Source organism: Corvus kubaryi, unplaced genomic scaffold (assembly GCF_017639235.1).
Source record: "Corvus kubaryi isolate FWS band 111438036 unplaced genomic scaffold, C.kubaryi_AGA036_p1.0 37387, whole genome shotgun sequence".
Taxonomy (NCBI): domain Eukaryota; kingdom Metazoa; phylum Chordata; class Aves; order Passeriformes; family Corvidae; genus Corvus; species Corvus kubaryi.
In genome coordinates, this window is record NW_024581129.1 from 9,141,962 (window position 1) to 9,154,721 (window position 12,760).

Consider the following 12,760-nt stretch of genomic DNA (forward strand, 5'->3'; position numbering starts at 1 on the left):
ATGTCCTTTATAATTTCAGGCTGAAAGATTTAAAATACATAGTAGAGGTGTGGAAAATGTGTGCAATTATAGCATTTTTAGGCCAAAGGGAAGGGAAAATACACCTGCCAGAGTTACTGGTTGACATGTAGAGACTACTTAACATTATGTATAGTTTATTTTCTCTAAGTACAGGAAATTAAATGCAGACTTGTCTGCTGTTCCCTCATGGCCAATGGCAGATAATTAGAGGAGATCCATTTCCCTGAAATCTTCCAGGTTGACAATGAAGTTGATGACTCATGTAAGATAAATGGGATGTGCAGCAGAGAATGGCAGATCAGAAACTGTGGGAGGAAATACTCATGAAACTGCTGGGAATAATGAGATGTGTAACTAATGCAAAAAGGAAAATAATTAAATACTCGGGGCTTAGATATTTACAACAAGGAACAGAGTCTCCCATACTGCAAGGAAAGGCGTGGAAATAATCTCTGGTTTTCCCAGTTACCTCTGATAGATAAATGTCTCTGAAACTAGACCTGGGGTTGGGGTGGGTGGAAAGGTTCCTTAACATAACTTTTTGAAATGCCACTGTGCAGCTTTGTTTACTGGTGAAATTTAATGAGTAATGAATGTGCCGGTCAGGCAAAGATGAAGTATTTCTGCTGCCTGCAGCAGTGTTCTGAGGTGGGGGCAGGGAGAAGGAAGGGGGGAAAGGGAGAGAGCCCTCAGCAGTAGTTTTCTTAGGTATCAGCGAATGCTGCTCCAGCAACTGCTGGATTTATTTTTAACCGCTTGACTCATTCTTTGTCAGATGATTGACCACCGAACTGCATACTGAAACACCAATGTGCGGAGGACGCGAGCGTAACTAAAGGGAAAGGGGGAGTGTCTGTCTGGGAAGAGAGGCGGGGTTTGGGAGTTGTGCTTCACATGCTCGGTGGCCGCCGTGAGAGCGGCTGCAGGCTGGGAGCGGGCACAGCGAGCCGAGCCGAGCCGAGCCGGGCCGAGCCGAGCCGGGCCGAGCCGAGCCGAGCCGGGGCGGGCGGGCAGGGGCAGCGCCATGGGCGGCGCGGCGGCGCCGGGGCTGCTGCCGTAGGACACCGCGCCGGGCCCTGTGCGGACCGCACTGCACCGCTGCCCACTACGGCCTGCGTTTTTTCTCTGGTGGATATTGCCATTCTAAAGGATTCCCACCATGATCGATAGCTCCAAGAAACAGCAGCAAGGCTTTTCCGAGATCTTGCCTGCAGGGGATCTTAAGCCACTGAAGGAGAAGGAATGCCTTGAGGTGAACAGCCAGAAAAGTCTCAAGGAAGGTCAGTCACTTGCTGGTTGGGGGACAGAGAATGCAGAAGTCCTGGGCACATTCAGTTCACCAGCATGTCTGGTGTAATGCTGCAGGTCAGGAAGAGTTTTCGTACATTAAATGAGGTATTGTTTTCCCTCTGAAGAAAAAACCTCTAAAAGCTGAATTTAAATTTTACCTGAGACTAGTAAAATAACGATGATAATAGCTTGATAGAAATGGTAGTATGAAGAAAAATGAGCAATCAAGTAGTCTCTTCAGAGTATCATTTAGTCTTGAATTAATGAAGGACTCTGAAATTGTCCTGTAAATATTGCACAAAGTGCTTCAAAATGTCACTATTGAAATAAATTTAATGAAATAAACATCATTAAATATGGCATGTCAAAACCCCACAAACCTTTAGTATTAGACATATTGCTACCTCAGTTTCAATAGTGCTTTTCTCAGCTCTTGTCTTTCTTTGGAATTCCCTCCTCCCCTCATACTTTAAATTACATTTGATTCTGGTTTTGAGACATGTGCTTTTCAGACCACATTATATCTTTTTTAAATTATTTGATTTAGACTGGGCATTAAATTGATAAAATGCACAGGCATTAGTTTGTAAAATAGCAATAGTCTGAGAATATTTGGAACATCGTTTAAAGCTGACTAATAGAACTATACGAGATTAATTTAAAGTAATCTTTGCTAGGCTGAGGCAGTAATGCTGCTGAGACCTAACAAAGATGCTGTCTTACTCCTGGCAGGCAGGATTCTTCCGGCTGGCCTGGGGGAAGGAGGAGAAGGAAGAGACCTCTGGAGGTCGGCTGCCAGCCTGCCCAGAGTGGTCTGATACTGGTGTGAGTTAACACACCAGGCTCTTGCAGCTCTGGGCTCAACTCCAGCTTCTTAATCAATCAGACACAAACTGTATTTGTAGTAGACAAAATTCCTGCTTTCCTTTTACAGCACTCTGCCTTGGCTTTTCCTTCAGGTATCTCTGGATTGTCTGGTGATTCGGAGATTTCTCTCTTGGTGTGGTGGCAAGACTTCTACATGAGATCTTGCCTTTCTCAGAATTTAAATGCTGGGTTTGTTTGGGGGTTTTGTTCATTGTTTTTAAATTTGGACCTTAGTAATGTTTAAAATGGCAAAAAGGTAGCCCATATTCATTATCAAATTCAGTACCTGACAGGTTAGTTTAAAAACCCCATTACTTAGCTTTAAGTTAGAGCTAGAGAAAACACCGATTTTTATGTACTGTACTGATACCAAAGGTCTGTTATTGATTAGAAGGGTAGTAGGAGGTTGAGTGTTGCTGCATGTGGCAGTGGCTGAGAGCAGAACAGTTCTGCTTCCTTAGTGGCAGGAAAGTACTGACTGGGAGACAGTGACTGAAAGAAAGGGCCAGCAGTGGCCTCCTTCCCGGGGTGTTTTTGCCTCACAACTCGGAACAGGCCCAGTTAAAGCTGCCCCTGCTGGTGCTGAGGCTCTGGGGATAATAGTGAGAGAGAAGGAAGCGAGGAAGTTCAGAGGGACAGAGGAGCGGGCAGTGCTGTAGGGAAACAAAACCTATCTGGGGTAAGCAACCAAGAAATAAAGGAGAGAAAAACATGGCAAAACCCAGCACGGTGGGTAGTGTAGGTGGGCTAATGAGTAACCACGGTAATGATCATCTGCAGGCCTCTTCAAGCATGTCAGTTATGTAGAAAGTGGATGAAAGAATGTACATTACAGTAATGATGGTCTGTCAGAGTAGCAAAAAACTTGCAATTATGGGACACTCTGCCAGTCAAAATTCATGAATATTTTAGAGCTTAATTTAGAGCTTAAATTATTCAATGCATAAAAGAATTTATAATTGTTTTCCATAATCACTCTCTTTGCTTCCTTTTCTGTTTTAGTACCTGTTCTCCATTTTCACTTTTCCCCAGTGAATGTTGCTTATCCTTTTATCTCTCCCAAGTTTGGCAATGTAATGATTAAAATAGTGAACCTCTTCTTGAGAGTTTGAGTGACTACAGGATCTCCTCTTCCAACCTTTCTTCCTTCCAAAGCTTAGAAAAACAATCATTTTCTTTCTTGTGGTGTATAGAATGAATTATTGAAAACCCTCCAAATCTGCTTGATTTACATCTAGAGAGACTAAAACAGAGCTTCACATTTCCAGTTTATAATGGTATGAAATATGTAGTTCAGATATTTTATAGATTTTTTAAAATTCAGTTGCAGTTGTTAGTTTAATCCTATTTAAATACAGAGAACATATTTTACTTTTTTAAAAACATAAATTGTAAGACAATTTATTTTACAGAACAGTATCTTCTAAATTAACTTGTGCCATTCTGTCTCTTTTTCTTCCCTTCCTCTTTTCTCCTCCTTTCTTTTTCCTTAAAATAATGTGGCTGGTTTTGCCACGTGAATTCTCGAACGTTTCTTCCTTAGGACACAAAAATACTTAGAAATACAGTATGTGAATTGTAAGAGCTGCAAAAATTAAAAATGTATTGGCAAACCTAGATGAAGTAAGTAGAGATCCAGTAATTCAAAAGGTGCCTTTGTTTCATAATCTGCTTTGCACAGGTTTGATAAATCTAAAAATCCTGAGATAGTACAGTGCTTATTTTAGCAATTAGAGAGAGCAATTAACCTTAAGAGAATTATGAGGTGCAATTCTTTTTTTTGCTTAGTATTTCTTTATAAGGTAAGAGACTTTTGATGGAAACAAAAACCCCAGCACTGTCTTCAGCAAATTAATACTAAGGACATGAGCAATTTAGATTGCAAAGCTGAAGTTTTTTCTTTGCTTAGGCTATTGATACACATTATAGCATCCTGTAGCATTGGAGGAAGTCCTCTTAATTACCCTACTTTCTTGTAAACAGCTCAGATATTATTGTTGCATATTGCCTTTTTTGTGAAAACAGCTCTTTCTTTTATCTGTCTAATCAAAATTACCTTTTGTACAAGCAAGGAACAAAGATATTTTCTGTCTCTGAGGCCAACCACACAGTGCTAATTAAACAGCTTTATCAGAAATTCCTATACCATTGACTGTACCTCCTGCAACATCTTGTAGCTCTGTCAAGTAAGCAACCAAAACATTTGGAAAATTCAAGTGAAAAGCCTTAAATGTACATACAGTCACTAAGGAAGATTCAGTGTCATCAAACAGTGCATGTATTAGGAACTGGGAATATATCTGGACTGCAGATTGAAAGGTTTCTAACAGCACTGGAGAGAGTTGAGGAAGTCTTGCTTTGTACCCTGAATTGTTCAGTATAAAGACAGATGAGCTGTATGAGCATGCAGAACTCTTGAAGACACAGTATTGAATTGGTGAAACAGATCAGTTCGGTGCTGTCTTCGGTGGAATTTAAAAGGAGGTTGGATCCCAGTTTGTTTGCACCATATTTTTCATATGATAATCTGAGTTTCAAAGTTACCAGTTGCCTGCAGACTACTCTAAATTAAAAAAAAAAAACTAGCCAGGAAGGAAATTTTCTTTCCACCTTGAAACATAATTTCTTTCCTGGATTTGTTTTGAATTTTAAATTTACTGGTTTGTGAGGAACTGGAGACTGGCAAGTGCTGGAAACAGGATAAGGGTAAAATGAGTGGATTTCTCAGGTGTGCACTGGAATTGTCTTTGTGCTGTCTGAGTAACAGATTACCAGGTGTAGTCAGGAAGGATTTCTTCCCCTCATCCCTTGCAATCAAATCCATGTTGCATGAGAATTGTTTATTCAATAGACTTCCTGCTATTGCTGGCATATTGAGTACTGATGATACTCTTGACCTCTTCTGCTCTCCTGCGCTGGCATGATAAAGATTCCGCTGTTGGTTTGTTGGGGTTGGTTGGTTGGGTTGGGGCTTTTTGTTAAGAAAACCTCTAAGTTGTGGTTTCTGGTGTTTAGAGGTGGTTTTATGACTCCTTATCAGGGGTAGTCCATCAGGTTTCTTGAGACACAGATAATGAGAAAAATACTGGCGAAAAAAATGTTATTCCTTTGTTAATAAAGGAAGCACTGTAAATTCCGTGTACTGATCCTGCGGGGCTGTGTTAAACTCTACCATAAACAGTCTCTTAAATGTCAGTGGGATAATTGTATGTCGTAAAAATAAATCAGCACTTATTCCACAGAATTTTCTTCTTCAGTGTAGCACTTAAATGAATAATAAATATATTGTAATACCATTATAATAAACACATGCTTAACTACTTCAATAAACCCAAGACTACAATGTACTAATTTGATTTTGTATGTAATCTGTATACAATTAGAAGATGATGGTGGCTAACCAAGAGCTTATAAAAAACTTGCTATGGCAACTATAAGATTTCTTGAAGTTTTATAAAAGGTTAGGATTAAGACTGCTGCTGCCAAGAGCAGGTGTATTCCCATCCAGCCCAACTGTTTGCTTAGGCTATTGATACACATTATAGCATCCTGTAGCATTGGAGGAAATGCCCCAGCCCTACCCTGCTTACTGCCAGCTTCTTTCTCATGTTGGCATTAGGGAGTTACGCAGCCCGAAGCGAGTGGGATCAGTGACCAGGTATTACTGAAGAGCACTTATTTAATGGTGCTGGTTTGCATCCAGGGCAGAGCACAGACCTGACAGGAGGCATCTCTGCCAGGGTGGAAGCAGCAGAAGCAGCTGGGGTTGGAGGAAGGCGCAGACCATTGGCTTTCCATCAGTAATCCTGTGTTAGGTCATACTGAGTTAGGAAACCACACTCTGAAACCACTGTCCGCTTTGCTGCTCTGCTGGGGGATTCTTCTTTCCTGTCACATCCAACACGTGTTTGAGCCTCAGCCTGTAATGCAGGGTCCTCCCCAATGCAGCAACTTCCCCATCTCTGTGATCAGCTGGACTCACCCACTGAGCATCTGCAGAGTCTGGTGCTGCCTGTGTAGCAGAGTTGACTCAGTATCATTGCTCACATCCCCGTCTGCAATCAGGCAGCTCAGTGGCAATCCACCTTCCTCTGTTTTGAATTAATGTGTAGTCTCCTGAGTTGGAGAATCTGCTTGGGTGTGCATTTTGTTCGCTGTGCCTAGGAATAGCATGGACAATGGAGGGGGCTTGGCTGGAAATCATTTGTCATCATTCAATTTAATACACTCCAAATTATCACAAAGGAAATTGTAGTAGATGTAGAATTTAAGCTCAAGTTTCATGAGTCCCTTGAAAGTACACTTTTTGGCTAATAGTAGTATTTGAGGAAATGCAGATTATTTTTTAAAAAATCAGAAGACTGTACTAAGCAGAATAGTACTTGCAGATTAGAAAATGTTATTGTTAATATACTTAAGTTATGCAATTTTACAGAAATTGGAAATACAAGCTTTAGTTTATTGAGACTTTTCACCCAAGATGGTCATGATTTTTCTCATTTTAGAGATGTAAACAATTGTGAAAAGTATAGATTTTGCTTTTTACATATCCATGCATATATATATATTCATCCCAGCAGACATCCCAGTAATTTGTTTGGAGGCTTGTGTATGTTCTGGTTTGTTTCTAAGCAACATGTTCCATAGCAATAGGATACAATACAGATTGTCCTATATCCTAGTCATTTAAGCCTCTCAGCTAATGATATTGTTATAGTTCATATGTTTGTTTCAAATGTTAAGTTTACATGGAGCTCTCTTTGCCATCCAGGTTTTCATTTTCTGCTTTCAGTGGATGCTGGAAGCGTTTACTTGAGCATCAGCACTGGCTACAAAAGCTTTAACTCACAGTGGTGTCATTTAAGAGATTTGGAGGTCCTGCAGGGCTTCTCTCCAGAATTCTGGAGAGATTATCTGAAATGGCCCTCAGTAGTCTCCTCTCACATACTTTACACTTACACAGTACATTTCTAAGATGAAATGGAAGTATGTCTGAACAACTGCTTAAAATGAATATGGAAAAGAGCTGTTTTACTTTTCTTTATTATTTTGAATATAATCTTAGCAGAAAAATCGTTTATACAATAATGGAAAAAAGAACATTAAAATTATATAACAAGTAATTAAGGGTTTTTTTTAAACAAAAACAAGTTAAACTAAGTAAAATACTTCCTTTTAAAAATTATATCCTGGCGTACATGGAAGTTTGGAAGACCGAACCCAGCATAACATATTCACCCATGATTAGATTATCTCTGGTATTTTTTACAAGATGAATTGGTGATGATTTATTTTTGTTTTAAAATTGAGAGTATTTAACATACTGTATTACCATCTTCAGGCTGATGGGGAATGAGTACCCCAATTTTAAATGCATTTTATCTTTAAAATGCTGTACAACTTATTTAAAATCACTTCCAACAAATTACAGGTAGCTATTTTCATGGTTTTCCCTCCTCTCCTTCTTTGACATGCCATATAAATGAAGTGAACATTATATTAACGAATTTTTGACTTTGATTCTGATGGAATGTGTAATACCATGTGCAAACTACCATATTCCATAACCTTCCTGAAGTATGTACCTTGCATATCACCCGCTCTTTTACTTACTATACAAAATATACTTTCTACTATTTTTTTTTATTATTCGCAGAACAAATACTAGTGGGAAAGATTAACTATTTTTTTGTAAATAGAGTACAATACCTCATCATAGAGTTGAGGGAGAAATAATCACAGCTCAGGAGAAAGCAAAACCTATCTCTGGAAGATTAACCTAAAATTATGGTGTTTAGGAAATGCAAACTTTTGGGTGCGAGCAGGTGGGGTTTGGGGTGCAGGGTAACAAGTGCAGGATGCACAGAGAGTTCTTGGTACTTAGGTTCTGCAGTTCTGTAACTGCTGCCCTGTGAAGCTGGGCCACAATTCCAGGACAAAGCTGATGCTCGGATCACTCCTGTAGTTCACCTGCACCTGATGAATTCTCTGCTCTATTCGCCGCCACCCTGCTGCTCACACACTCACGTTCAGGGTACAAGTTCCTCAGCCCAGGGGACAGTTCTGTGTCCATCTGTTGTGCCCGGTGCCACGGTGCTACTGCAGCACCTGCCGGGAGCCTCTACCCACTGTGCTTTGGCCTCAGTGTCCGAGGGGCACCAGCTGCAGAAAAGCTGTTGGAAGCTGGCAGAAAGAAATGGAGGCTTTCAGTTTAACAGCTTTTCATTTAAAGGAAACGGCCGTGTTTCCAGCACTGTCTGTTTCCATGGCAGCCAGCCTAGCAGCCTGCGCTGGAGTTTCTGCTGCTCTTGGAAATTTCCAAGGGGGTATGCCGGAATGTTGGACATTACATTTTCTCATTTTTACTTGCAGTTTTAAAGGTTTAAATAGGTAATATCCATTGGATTTTAACTTTGAGAGAAAGAATGAGATTATTACATACAGAACATTAAAAAAATCTTGATGCATTGTTTTTCTTCTTGCTGCAATTTGAAAGGACTGTGTGGTATCTGCTGGACCCCTTGTCCATGGTGAAATGTTTGTTTCAGCTGTGTAATTGGGAAATGGCAACAACTATTTGCTGTTTCTTAGTGCCTTCTATAAAAAGATAAAATTTGATCTTAAATTAATAGGCTCTGTAATAAACTGTGTTAGATGTGGAGTTATTAGTACTGGAACTGTGCACAGTATGTGTTCTGTTTTTTTTCAAGGCAAGAAGCAGTGGTGAAAGCTTGTCAATCAGTGTAGATAGCATTGTTCCTGCAGGACAGCTATCAATTTATTTTTGGCCTCTTTACATTCCAGTGCTTGTGATTATGTAGTACTACTTTGAGGCTGCTCTTCTATAGGATACACATTACAGATTCGTAACAGGAATCACTTGCTCAGCTCTGATAAAAGCTGTTTGTTCTAGGTGACTTAATAATACACTTTATTTCACTCATTCTGCCGCTCACAGCGAGTAAGACATGCTCAGACCGCTCTGTTTGCTGCCTTTCCAAGGGTTTATACAAAACGTGCTGTGTCTCCTCAAGTGCCTGGTTGTGGCACTTCTCCTGCAGTCACCCCCTTAGAGCGCTTCAGCAGGAGACTGAGGAGCTGCTGGTTCTGGTTATCCTCAATCCCTGCCCCTTTAGGGCACAGTGTGTGTGAACCTGAGCAGGACTCACATTGTGAGAACAGAGCTATTGGCTTTATAAAAGGTACTGCTTTACAGAAATACACTTCCACATAATCAAGTGCATTGGTTAACAGATGACCTCCCCCTTCTGCACCCATCATCTCCATTTCCTGGCTTAGAGAAGTGTTGATTCCCTGGTGTGCTAACACGAGAGTGTTGAAGAGTGGGAGCACCAGCCTCTGGCACTCAGCTTTTCAGCTGGCGAAAAATCTCTACCTCCAGTGCAGTCACAAGACTTCTTCTGACTATGAGAGTCAGATAACCAGATGTTCTTAGTGTGAGGAGGGATTATGCTTTTTTGTTTTGTCAGTAAGCATTAAATAAGCTATCCAAGCTTTAATGATCATTTTATTGACTTAAGAAAACACATGGAAATTTTGGAATCTCTCCACCTGGTGTTCAAGTGTTAAAATTGTATGCTTAGTTGAAAACAAAAGAGAATATCCTCCCTTCTCCCTCAGTCAAAGCAAGAATCTGACTGACCTCTCTGTGCATGGCTTTTATTCAGAAGCAGTTCACAGACAATTTTTAGAGTTGCAGTGGTGTGAAGGAGGATTCCTGCTAGATAATGTGAAGTGCAAAATATTTGTACTCTCTTTTAGCAACTACATTTGCTCCGTGGTGTTAACATAGCCCTTCTTTTGCACATGTACTTTAAATAGGAGGAACAGTATTAACAACATTAATAGTGTATTAACGTATCTAAATATTTGTTAATTCTGTGCCTTTAATTTGGAGATCGTCTATGATTTTAGATGTTACATAGGTAGCTGCCTGATTTTAAAAGTGTAAAAGTGAAAGGTAAACTATCTGGCAACAAGCTGAATGGATTTACTCTGATAAGAACCATCTGTTAAACACAATGTTTGAGTAAGTACCATTCCAAGGGGAATGCTTTGTAGTACCTGCACCTTCTGTCTTTCAAATTCTCCCTTCCCCAGATTCCATGATGACTTGTCTGTAAATGGTTCTTTGAAATAAAGGGGAGGGGGGAAAAACAAAAGAAGGAAAAAAAATCCAAACCCCAACCTACACTAGAGCAAGTAGTAAAATATAAATATATATAATATTAGGGTAATGCTTCAGTGGTTTTTAGATTTTTAAAAAAAATTTTTTTAGGCTGTGTCCTTTTATCCACACCTTGTGTGTCACTGACTGTTCTAGAAACCTCTTGCTCTATGGATTTCCATATATATGATAAGCAGAGTCTGTATTAGCTTTAATTACATTAGATTTAAACCAACCTGCATTCTGTTCTCACAGAAATAAATGAGCAATTCTTTGCCATAAGTGCAATTATCAGATGGTTCATCCTTGTCTCTGAAGATAATTGCATCATATTTTCCTTATTGAAAACGTGTGATTTAGTTTCCATGACTCCCAGCCTATCTGGCTGGCTGTTCTTTGAGCTGCTTCTTGTGAGTCTCCATTTCCTTCTGAGCTTTTCACAAACCTCATTCCCATTCCCTTCCTTTAAACCCACTTCAGGTTCACCTCCAGTATAAAGATATGCATCTGTCTGTAACTAGAGACAATGGAAGGGTCATGCCTGACCTGTAGCGTGACCACCTGATCTGACACCCAGACCTGTAACCCAGGTGTGCTCTGACTACATGAAGCTATGCAACTCACAGATGGGTGTTACTATTTCTTCCTTAGAAACAGCTCTGCTTTTTATTTTGTGTCACTGTAGAGGCTGAAAAGCAAAACCTTTTTAGCTTCCCAACTTCTAAAAATAATATATTTAGAGTTTTTATTCACAATTGCTTTCTATTTGAAAATTTTCCTTTCTTTAATAATGCATTCAGCTGCTCAAAAAGTTCAGACAAGAAACTGATTTTCAACATTAGTTTTGGAGTTGATTGCAAAAGCAAACATCTGGTTTTCATCCAGCTCTGTTTCTGTTTAACCTCCTTGCTCTGGTCAAGTCAAAATCTTCAGTTATTATCTTATACCATCTTTCTAACTATGAGTCATCTCTTCTTTAGCATTCCCCCTGCAGTGCTTCCCTATTAGTCATGCTACAGGCTGTCCTTTCCTTATTATGTAATATATAAGTTCATGATACTTATTTAGTAGTGAATAACTACATGTTCTGTATCTTCTGTATCTCTAGTTTTCTCAGTTTTCCCACTGTTTTTATGACTTGTCCAGATACAGATGGGACAACTTCAAAATCCTCTGTTATTGCTTTGTAATGCCCAGTTTATATTAACAGATGATGGGCAGACAAGTAATGTTATGAGAGACAAGAATGGTTTGTTATATGTTTTTGTTAAAAAATGCTAAAGCTTCACACGTGAGCACATAACGTTTATGTGCAGGTTCATTCTTATTGTTCCTCTCTCCCTTTTGCTGTAGTCGTCTGCATATTCTCTTGTTACACTGAACATTTAGGATATGGGTCAGTTTTTACTCTTTCTGCAAAGCTTAAGCGAAATATCTGACCATAGTTGAAGCCACAAGTCATAGATACATTCCTAAACTACACAGCAGTTTAAATATTTCTATATTTAGAAATAATGTTCAGTATGATATATTCAATAATAATGTTCTTTCCCACTTGTGATTACTAATATTGAAAGCACAGTTCTAGCAATCCTTAGGTAGTTATAGCTGAACCAGCTACACCTACAGAATGGGCTTTTTGGGAAAGCTGTGAAAGTGAAAAAGAAAGTCTGGATAAAAAAACATATTAGAAATCAGGAATATCACCATAAATGCATTATTTCGTAATAGATACCTGCCTGTGATATTTTGGTATATGAGTCACAGCAATATTAACATTCCTGCACCTGCTGTGATATTGCCAGCCTTCACTTGTTGACCTACTGTGTTTCAGGTAATGGAACTGAAAAAGAAATACTAATTCTGGTTTACTTACTGTGTCTGACATATATCAGCTCTACTATGGGCATCACTGATGTTGGAGCAGATCATTTTGCTTGAAGATCTTGGGCCTGAAATACAGAGGCATGTGTTTAAAACTGACCTGTAACTAGGTAAAAGATTTGGTAGGTGCATCTGTCATTCGCTTAGTGTTCCAAGCAAGCCAGATTTAAGTACGGTGTGAATTAGGACCAAATAGAGGTGTTAGCATGGATGAGCTTCCTGCCCAGAGCAGGACATGATTTTCAAGCCTTGTCACAGTCTCCTAGTGATGTAAAAGAAAGCATAGTTTAAGCAGAGAACAGAAGAAAGACAAGTTTTAATCTACTCAGGACTAAAAATACTGGAATACAGTAGTCTTGCCAACCTGCTTATAAATTGTCTTTCACATCATTTGGGCGGATAAAACTTATTTAAGATTTTTTAAAGGGATTGCACATACAGTTTTAAGGCTGACTCTGAGCTTTCTTACCTTTCTACTTGGAAGCAAGGAACCCCAAACAAGAACTTATC

At 39.5% G+C, this 12,760-nt stretch overlaps 1 protein-coding gene across 4 annotated transcripts in view; it reads left to right on the forward strand.

Annotated features, from left to right (window-relative positions):
• Positions 1-12,760, forward strand: part of MRTFB (myocardin related transcription factor B) — a 70,655-nt gene that overhangs the window by 27,935 nt on the left and 29,960 nt on the right. The window contains exon 1 of one of the 4 annotated variants that reach the window (XM_042037393.1): positions 1,181-1,301. The exons of the other annotated variants lie outside the window; for them this stretch is intronic. Coding sequence (XP_041893327.1) covers positions 1,181-1,301 — 121 coding nt within the window. Of the gene's footprint in view, positions 1-1,180; positions 1,302-12,760 lie in introns of those variants that run through there. 4 annotated transcript variants of the gene reach the window in all.